This window comes from Eutrema salsugineum, unplaced genomic scaffold (assembly GCF_000478725.1).
Source record: "Eutrema salsugineum unplaced genomic scaffold, Eutsalg1_0 scaffold_11, whole genome shotgun sequence".
Lineage (NCBI taxonomy): Eukaryota > Viridiplantae > Streptophyta > Magnoliopsida > Brassicales > Brassicaceae > Eutrema > Eutrema salsugineum.
In genome coordinates this window covers 9,041,672-9,051,590 of record NW_006256901.1, presented here as the reverse complement: position 1 = coordinate 9,051,590, position 9,919 = coordinate 9,041,672, and the positions used below count along the sequence as shown (strand labels likewise).

Sequence of the window (9,919 nt, the reverse complement as noted above, 5' to 3'; positions counted from 1 at the left end):
ACGATTTCGTAGAGGATGCGGCGAATGGCAATGTCTTGCTACGGAGGGGCAAAAGACCCCGTCTTCAAAATTCTTCTTTCACTGACTATGAGGTTGACAAGAGGCTGCTAACATGCACAATGGGGACGAACCCGTTTTTATGTTCGCCGGAGCAGCAGAGGGAATTCTTCGAGAAGTTTGTTAGGCTACATGCATTGCTGAAGACCAATCAGTACGCCACATTTCATCTAACTATTACTATTAATCTTTTGGAATGCTGACAGGACATTTTTGGGTGTCAGTGTTATTAGCCTCGGCGATGGCACTTCTGTAAGCAGCAAAGATGTTTTAGACATCGCTGAGAGGACTAAGCCAATGCCGTCAAAGGTAACTGTTTTCCACTGGTTTGTCTGTAATGATTACCTCTAGAATTATTGACCAACTTTAGCGTTTACAAACCAATGTAGTCGCTAACAAGTTACACTTGCTGTTACATCATCCAACCTCAAATTTAGAATGTTTTCATTTCTGTTAACGGCTGCAACGTTCGTTCGCAGATGATGGACGCGGTATTGTTGTATGCGAGGGCGGTGCATGGTAGGCAGTTCTCAGACCCAGCGCAAAACCGGACAGAGTTCATGGAGACAAAATTTGTGGCACAACTGATGAAATGTTGGGGCAAGTTTTCGAGATTAGCGACTAAAGATGGGCCGAGATTTGTTTTTGGCGATGGGGTAATGGATTATCTAGAGCCTCGGAGCCACGAAAATGCTATTCCGGAGCGACTCTACATGCCATTCAACTTGGACAAAGAACATTGGGTGGCCATTTTTGTTGACGTCCCCGGTGCGGCGATGCATATTCTTGACTGCAACAAAGCATTTCGGACTGATGCGGCTCTGAAAAAGGATTGCATGCCCCTTGCAAAAATGATGCCTTATGTGCTGAAGCAGATCCCGGGACATAAGCGAACAAATGATTTCAAACCTTTCGCGTTTAACAGGACAAAATGGCTACCACAGAACTTCATCTATACCGATTCGGGGGTGACGAGTGCGTTGCTAATGATGGTACATTCCGTTGGAGGGACAGAGAGATGCAGGACCCTTACGCCTGAGGAACTAACCAAGGATAGCCAAATCCTGGCGGTCAAGTTTTACGAGGAGTTTGCTGAAGGTGTGTAACGGAAGTCGGGGGTAGATGTATTAATACTTTTATGTTTTCGCTGCGTAGAACTAATTTATTTGAACGGGGGTATAACTATCATGTTACCAGAACCTGGTACGTTAGTACGTCAACTTAGTTTCTTTGGATTTATATTTGGGTCTTATATACCTTGCGACATTGATAACTAGAGTAGAGTGTTTAACGTATTAACGAAACTTTACCTAAGTAGTTTTAAGTTTCATTCCGAAGCTATTTCACAAACAGGTAACAAACACATTAATTTACTTATAACTAAGTTACATTTTACCAGAGTAACTCTGTAATTATCTGTAACAATATAGTGCCGCAAACTTTAAATTGTAAAAAGACCAGCACTTCACTGTTCCAAGCTAACTAGGCATATTGTAACAAAGTAATCCAAAGATTTACTACATAACATTTTAGTTAGCAGGTAACATAGTCTTTAACAATTCATCTCAAAGTTATCTCGCTAATCCTGAAAGTAACAAGTGACATCACACTTCATTTAAAATGACAAATACTAAAGACTACTGCGTTAACAGTTCATGGAACGTTAGGACTATGACTTCAGTTTACCAAGCCGATGATGTAAATGGGAGCAATGTAAATCTAAGTTTACTGTGTAGCGTTATAGTTAATAGGTAATACAGACATTAACAGTTATGATCCAAGTTATCCCGGTAATTCTACAATTAACAGGTGACAACACACTTAATACAAAGTGACCAATGCATTAACTTAGCAGATAGGAGAAACGACTGCATCTCCCAAGTTATATTACATGAAGGAACATATGGGTTCTAAGACAGTTTCCACGAGGAAACATCTGAAATAGTTCATATTACACAGATTTAAAAGCAAATTACAAATTACATCCGACCCAAAATACGGAGAAGCAAACAAAAACCAGCTACATGCTTTCTCCGGTTCTCCCATCCTTCATCTGAAAACTAGATAGGCATCTTACAAGTCGCGCGGTTATGGCCGAAGCCACCACAGCGCCCACAGACGGTGAAACGTTTTGGTTGTCCTAACTGATAAAATCCAACAAAATCTTTAGTCACAATAACAAAACTGATAGAATGATAAACTTAATTGTAAATAGTTAAAGTTTAGGTTACCCCTATCTCTCCACAGGAGCGGATTCTTGTCTTGCGTGGCCTTCCAGGGGGGGGTCTTGTTCGAGGGGGAAGGAGGTTGAGCCCGGAAAAGTCGTCACCGACAGTTTCAATTGGGGCAGTCGCAGTCACCGGATAAATGTTGCACTCGTATGCCTTAATCCAGAAAGCCTTGGTGTACTCCGCCACTACTAAAGAGTCGACCCTTGTATTTGAACGGATAGCGGCCACCACGGCATGGGAGCATGGATAACGAAGCATCTGGAATTCCTGACAACTGCAGGTTTGGGTTTCCAGATTAACCATGTAAGGAACTCCTTCTTTGTTCCTAATCTCATGCTCGCCAGCATTAATTTTGTGATACGCGAACCCAGTTGACATTTCGAAATTCTTTGCCAGCAACTCCTCCATCTTGGGGGTTAAAGTGGTACCACAGCTATTAGCATCTTCGCGGCGCGTCGCAAACCAACACATCAGTGTTGCCCGGATGCACTCGATTAATGGGACAATTGGGTGGTCACGCGCACCGAGGAGGACATTGTTGAGAGATTCAGCGACGTTACTCGTCATTATGTTGTAGCACACCCCTGGGAAATGGGATCTCGCCCAGTGTTCATACCCAATCGCAGTTAGGTAGCTGGCGCAACCCTCATCCGTTTCATGGATCTCCTCAAAGTGGTCGTAGAAATCCGATTGGAGGAAAGCGCGCGCGGCTTTGGATACCATGTAGTTGAGGGGACGTTTTTTGAAAATGGCCTGGATGTTCCTCTGCAGATGGACCACGCACGCGCAGTGCTGCGCCATGGGATACACCTACAGACATTAACAATGTTAGACATGCAGTTGGTATGATTTCAAAAGATGTAAATGTCTACAGAGATAACAATGTTTGTAGGCATAATTGTTTAGGTCGCGTTTTAACTAGAAAAGATATATATGACGTTGGACGGGTAACAACGTTGTTAATGCATAAAACAAATTGATATAGTACTAACGGTATGAATAAATATTATGGGGGCGCGATTGATTTAGGCATAATTGTTTAGGTCGCGTTTTAACTAGAAAATATATATCTGACGTTGGACGGGTAACAACGTTGTTAATGCATAAACCAAATTGATATAGTACTAACGGTATGAATAAATATTATGGGGGCACGATTGATTTACCTTCCGTATACCCGTGTATTATGACGGTCAGAGACAAACACCAAGTCATGTCTGTCTGGTATCACCTCAATCAGCTTACGGAAGAACCAGATCCAGGCGTTGTCGTTCTCGCCGTCGACAATCCCGAAAGCGATAGGGAAGAGCTGGTAGTTTCCATCTTGGCAGCTCGCGGTTAACAGACAACCGCCATATTTACCCTTCAAATGTGCGCCGTCTATCACAACAACATTCCGCATGTAAGGGTACCCATTCAAGCTTGCTCCCAAGGCGAAAAAAGGTACTTGAAGCGCTAGCCAACATCCACCTCGAAGTCGGTTTCAAGAGAGACAACACTCCCTGGATTCAAAATCACGAACCTTTGGAGGAACGTTGGGAGGATTCTGTAAGAGGAGCCAGCTGATCCGAGACTACCTTCGCGGGCCAGCTCTCTTGACCGCCACGCTTTCCAGTAAGAGATTGGGACGTCGTGATCATCTCTCATCATCTCCCTCAACTCTTTTGGCCTTGGACCAACAGCTCCGCCGGCGTATTTGGCTCGCATCATTCCGCCGATAACACTTGATGTAGCCTGTTTGTGGAAACCCCCACGCTCGTCGACGGCGCAGGTATGCTGAAGTGATGCACACCTAATTTGGAACCACTCAATGCCCTCCATCCTCACAGCGTAAATCCGCCATGGGCAACTCTGACCCACACATTGTAGGACCATCAAATTGGGGGTTGATCGACGGTGATAGTACTGAAACTTCTGAGATATAGCATAAAGAGACATGTGTAATTTGAACGAGTCCTGATCCTTGAACACCATGCCGACATACAGAACGCCGGGCTTGTTAACTCCATCGCCTGAACCGGACACACGGGAGGAAGATATATATTAGTCAACCAATGTTTCAGATAGTGAAATCGTTGTCGATATAACAAAATTGGTGTAGCTCTAAACTCAGGATTACCCTTCTAATAAATTCATTACAGACAGATATGAATGTCAGCCGTATCATAGTTTGTAATATACAAATTCCAGAAATCTAAGACATATATTGCACCAATACTTTCCGTATTACCGAACTAACAAGTTTATTACTCACATAGGTAATAACCGCATAAGGATTCTAAATCGTTGGCGATATAATACAATTGATGCATCTCTAAACTCGATATTACCCTTCTAATAAGTTTATTACACAATGATATAATCGTCAGCTTCATCGGAGGGGGGTAATATATAAAATGAACACAACTAAGTAATTTATTGCATGACTAACTTATTTGTTTTCGAACTAACAAGTTTATTACACAATGATATAATCATCAGTTTCATCGGAGCGAGTAATATATAAACTGAACACAACTAAGTCATTTATTGCACCACTAACGTATGTCTTATCAAACTAACAAGTTTATTACTCACATATATAATCGTCAGACTCCTCATCTGAGTCCTCCTCGTCCTCCTCTCGTTTTGCCTGAGATTTTTGACTTGGACCCCCACTGCAAGCCATAGTCAAACCAAGATAGGGACCACCATCTTCAATGCACCTTTTTCCCTTCCCCTTATCGCCACCGTAGGGTGAAGTTGGCTTCCCAGCTGGTTTTCTGTATATTTTGAATAAATTGTTAGAGATCGATTTACACAGGAACGCTACCGGAATTAGTTGAATGGATATGTTACCTGCACCAGCCGCGGTCCGGAGAGTCATGTTCGCTACACCTTCAGTTACTCCAGCTGGAGGTCTCTCACCCGCAAACCCGGTTGGGATCTGCAAACTTGGTTCAGGCAGCAGGAATCCAAGCTGTCCAGTTGAGTTGGTAGAGGATCCTTCCGCGTTGGCACGAGAGGAATCTAGCTCAGTTAGTGCGTTATGCACTTCTTGGAGGAAACGCCTCTCATCTTCATTGAAAACTTCATGAAGAATACTCTCAGCAATATGCACCCGTCGTCCTTCCAAGAGTCCTTCCCAAAAAGCGTAAACATCGTCAAGTCCACCACACGTATTTTCATTTAACTTTTCGATTTTAACGGTACGTAACATGGTAGTTCCCGTACCCGACATGTTGGCGCCCAACCCAACGTTTGGTTGAGTAAAACCTGGTGGTGGTCCGGTCATGACAGCGTGGTCCTGGTCAGAAATCGGTAGCGCTCCACATTGTCAGCCCCCACGGTGACATACAGTGCCAGTGAGTCCTACTCCAAACGCACCGCCATGAAGAGTTCGACGTCACCATCATTGAAAATGTTTACAGGGGGACTCTTTCGGCCTAGTGGCTCCGCCATCCACTCCGGGAGCTGGAATGCCATAGCCATTGTTTCGTAGGGGCTCAGTAGGTAGCGTGTCCTAGCCATCCGGTCCACCGTCTCAAACGTTTCCCGCTCGCTCATCATCAGTGAGTGTCCTCTCTCGCCGTCGTCCGCCTTGAAACTCCACTCTCCGTCAGCAGATTTGTTCCAAACGCCTCGGAAAAACCTCACGGCCAGACCCATCTTTCTGTCAATACACAGATCCAGTAAGTTGACGCTTTCAAAATTTTACAACACCGCTAACTTTATTGTTATCATGGAAATGCGATTGCAATCTTTAGTTTTTTAAAGTTCATATGAGCATTAATGGCGTACGAGGAAGTTAGTTATCGTTTGTGATAAATTAGTCTTTAAAGCTTTAGATTATACTATAGAGATACTATAACAAGCAACAAATCAGAAAAAACCAAATCGACATTTATGGATAGTATCAGAAGTAAGTGGTCCTACCTGTTTCGGTTGGGTGAGAAGTAAGCTTCTGGAAACCCTTTTGTTAGCTGTTCTTCGATTTCTGGAAAATATTTCTGCTTCACTACACCTCTAACTTCAACGAGAGATAACACTTCACAGCTGATACCTTTTATAGCGGAGCAACAAAGCCTGTGTTGTATACATACAGTGATACATCGCTTCTCGCACGGTTGTCTAGAAAATATTGAGCATATCCGGCATTAAATGCTCGTCTATGCGGGAAGAAGATGTGTGGCTCAGATCGACTGCACCAAAGATTTCAGAGATATTTCCTCTGCCTACTCTATCTGGTCTAGGCACCCTATGCCATCATTACGCTCCCTATTACGGGAGAGCTGATATTACGTGGAATGTTAATATAAAGACTTTTTGGTAATCTCCGATAACTACCAACACAGTAAACTCGAATTCGTGTGGGATCATAGTTAGATAACTAAATATTGCACCGGCGATGAATATTGAGCTCGTTTTCTCTTCTATTTATTTGTTATATATATATATATAAAATATGGATAAATTTCAAAAATTGAAATAGAAAATACAATAACATAAACTGAAAATAAATTTAAAAATATATACAAAATTACTGAAATTGAAAAATAAGAAAAATAAATCTAATACAACAATCACTAATAAATTAATAGAACGAATTTGCAAAATTTAAATATAAAGTATATTATTAGCTATTCATTATAAAATAAAAATAAAAAAAAAATTAAAAATATTTTCTTTTAGAATAAAGATTCAATTAATTGAATATACATAAAGACAGCTGAATTTGCAGATCTAATGTTGATGTGACATAACTGATAATTTACTATTTGTATGGTTATTACGAATGACCAATATATCATTCATTATATCTGCCATTTTTTGAGAATAGAAGACCCCACTTATGCAAGTTGCATCGAACATCCGATATATATATTATTCTCTCTCTTCTAATCTCTGTTCGAGTTGTGCAACAATTGATATTACTGAGAAATTATTTATTATCGACTACTACACATGTTAGCACTCTCTATGTAAAATTAAAAAAACTACATCGGATTCAAATAAGTTAGTGATTAACAATTATTATATCATATATGAACAAGTAGGTTAACGTCTAACATTATTATTTTCACGATAAAGAATATGTTAGATTGATAACAATAATAAGTTGTATGGATTGTTAAAGGTGTTATTGATTTGTTTAGCACGTTACATATAAGTTTACCTATAATTGTTTTGTTGTGCCTGGTAAAATACATGTTAGACTGATAACAATACTGAGTTATATAGATTGTTAGAAGGTGGCACATTTTGCTTAGAGCGATACAAATAAATATAACACATTATTTAAATATGTTAGCGGTTTAACAATGAATTGAAAGACTAATTCAGTTTCAGAGAAACAAAAAAACTTATTTCCTTAACCAGATTTTCAAAGAGAAATGCTTGTCTTCGGATGAGGGAAAGATGGGAGAAAGAGAGAGACAAAGGAAAGAAAGATATTAAAAAAAAAAATGAGATCTATTCATGTGTTAGTGTATCTAGGTATAGTTATGAGATGAACCATGCAATAGACTTTGCATTCTTGCATACAAGATAAGAGGCATCAAAGATAACAATATAGTTGTATCTCTAACAATTTTACTACTCAGTCAAATAAATCATTAACATGTTAATATAAAAGTATTATAAGTGATTCTAATTGTTACTTCTCTAACAATATTATTGATCAGTCAACTAAATCTGAACCGTGGTAATAAACCACCGCGGCTGCTACAGTAACTCGAGCTTTGCAGCTACGTCGTCTCTCAACCAACATCGACTATCACCTGGAGGAGAGATTCATCGGAATCTGCCTCTCTTGTCTCCGTGGATGTAGTTTCTCCATGTCGTCTTCTTCTTCGTCGTGGAAATCTTCGATCATTCTCAATGCAGCTCCCAAAGCTTTCTTCAAGCTTTTCGAGAAATTAATTTTAATCTGGAACTGTGTTAATAAATTGGGTTGAAGATTAATTGACTGTTTCTTTTAATAAATTAGATCGTTTTGGAAAACAATAAGAGATTGTATTTGATTGAGAAGAAAAAATTCTGAGAGAAACAGGCAAAAGAAACGAAAAGAAAGATGAAAAGAGATAAGGGAGAGAGAAAGAGAACAATGATTTAAAAGGAGAGAAAGAAAAGAGAAGGAGAAAAAGGGTATAATAGGACTATAAAAAAATAAACAGTAACCAAATTTTCTCTTTGTTAGTTTTGTAAATATGATGTTAATTTGCGTTAAAGGATGCAAATATTCTAGAATAAAAAAATAAAATAAAATACATTGGAGCAAAAATCATCTTTATTTTGCAAGAAACCCATTTTGGAGTTACAAATAAAGTAATACATTGGAGATTCTCTAAAAAAAATAAAATACTCTTCTTTCGTGTGTTTTCAAAGTCAAAGAGACAAACTTTCTCTTTCAATTAAACCTAAGTTTTGAAATTAAAGAACATAAGTATTTCAAAATTCTCATTATCAAAGAGCAAGAGATATAAACAAAGTAAAAAGAAAGAGTTGAAGGATGAAAAAAATCTTCTTGCTAAAAGATCATTTTGAACAAAAAAGACTTCATAACTTCAAATTTGAAGATTTATACACTTCAAAAAAAGAAGATTTATATACTGAGACACTTCAAAACTTCAAATTTTGAAGATTTGAATAATGACACTCCAAATTTGAAGTTTCATATTTTCTTTTACATTTTAGTCTTTATAATTATCTATCTTTATTAAGAATATTATTAGTTATGTTTTTCTATCATTTTAGTTGTTTAATTTTATGTTTCATAGTTATCTTGCATATATCTTTATTTTTTAATTTTCACATAAAAATTAAAAAAAAAACAGCTTAAGGTTAAAATAAAATATATTAACACCTAAAAATATTACATAGCATACTAAAAGTAAATTAAAAGAAGACATAAATATTACATAACATAATTAAGCAGATTTAATAGAACATAAAGTTCTACTAGAAAATAAAATTACAAGAACACATAACTATTATACAAATTATAATACTACAACAATATTATGTCAAAAAAAACAACAATATTAATATTCAGGCAAATTTGATCTCACCTCCAAGATCACCAAAATATGATAACATTATATAATGATAATTGGAACATGATACCAACGCACCGATTAGTGACGATTGAAACGACAATCAACGATTTATACACTTCAAATATAAAGTCTCTCTTGGACATTATTAAACTTAAATCCAGAAGGTTTACAATGGCTATAAACCGTGATTTTGGTCTGCGCAAAGAAGAAAGGAACAGCCAGAACTGAGAACTTCTTCAAAGTTTCAGGGCGCAGATATCTTTTCATGAGAAGCCTCTCCATGACTTCCTTATGACTTCATGACTTGAAGAGAATCCTCTCCAAATATGAGCTCTCGAGTAAGATGAAGATAAGAGTTGAATGGGGCAGCTCTTGGATATAGGAATCTCCAAAAATCCGAGATTCTACTTCCTGAAGAAATCTGGATGGGAGAAGTTCGTGAAGGAAAACTTTTTAGGAGACGAGAACTTGCTTAAGTTCACTCACCAAGGCATCATATGTTTCAATGTGAAGATCTTCAAGAAAGGTGGCTTGGAGATGGTCCGTCCTCAACAATCCATGGCCTCCTCGGCTTCTTCTAGTACGATTTTTACT

At 38.5% G+C, this 9,919-nt stretch overlaps 1 protein-coding gene across 1 annotated transcript; it reads right to left on the bottom strand.

Annotated features, from left to right (window-relative positions):
* Positions 1-2,117: 2,117 nt before the first annotated feature.
* LOC112089836 lies at positions 2,118-3,690 on the bottom strand. Its single transcript, XM_024160591.1, has 3 exons — positions 3,466-3,690; positions 2,289-3,098; positions 2,118-2,201 (listed from the first exon to the last, which is right to left on the bottom strand). Exons 1-3 carry the CDS (start codon positions 3,688-3,690, stop codon positions 2,118-2,120), a joined length of 1,119 nt encoding a protein of 372 aa, XP_024016359.1.
* Positions 3,691-9,919: the final 6,229 nt, after the last annotated feature.

Bases quoted from the DNA above. Each gene is read 5' to 3' on its own strand.
- LOC112089836 (XM_024160591.1), bottom strand. From the start codon at position 3,690: ATGCGGAATGTTGTTGTGATAGACGGCGCACATTTGAAGGGTAAATAT. The intron at 3,099-3,465 runs GTATACGGAAGG...TAATGTCTGTAG, and splicing joins CTGACCGTCATAATACACGG to GTGTATCCCATGGCGCAGCA. The intron at 2,202-2,288 runs GTAACCTAAACT...GGATTTTATCAG, and splicing joins GCTCCTGTGGAGAGATAGGG to TTAGGACAACCAAAACGTTT.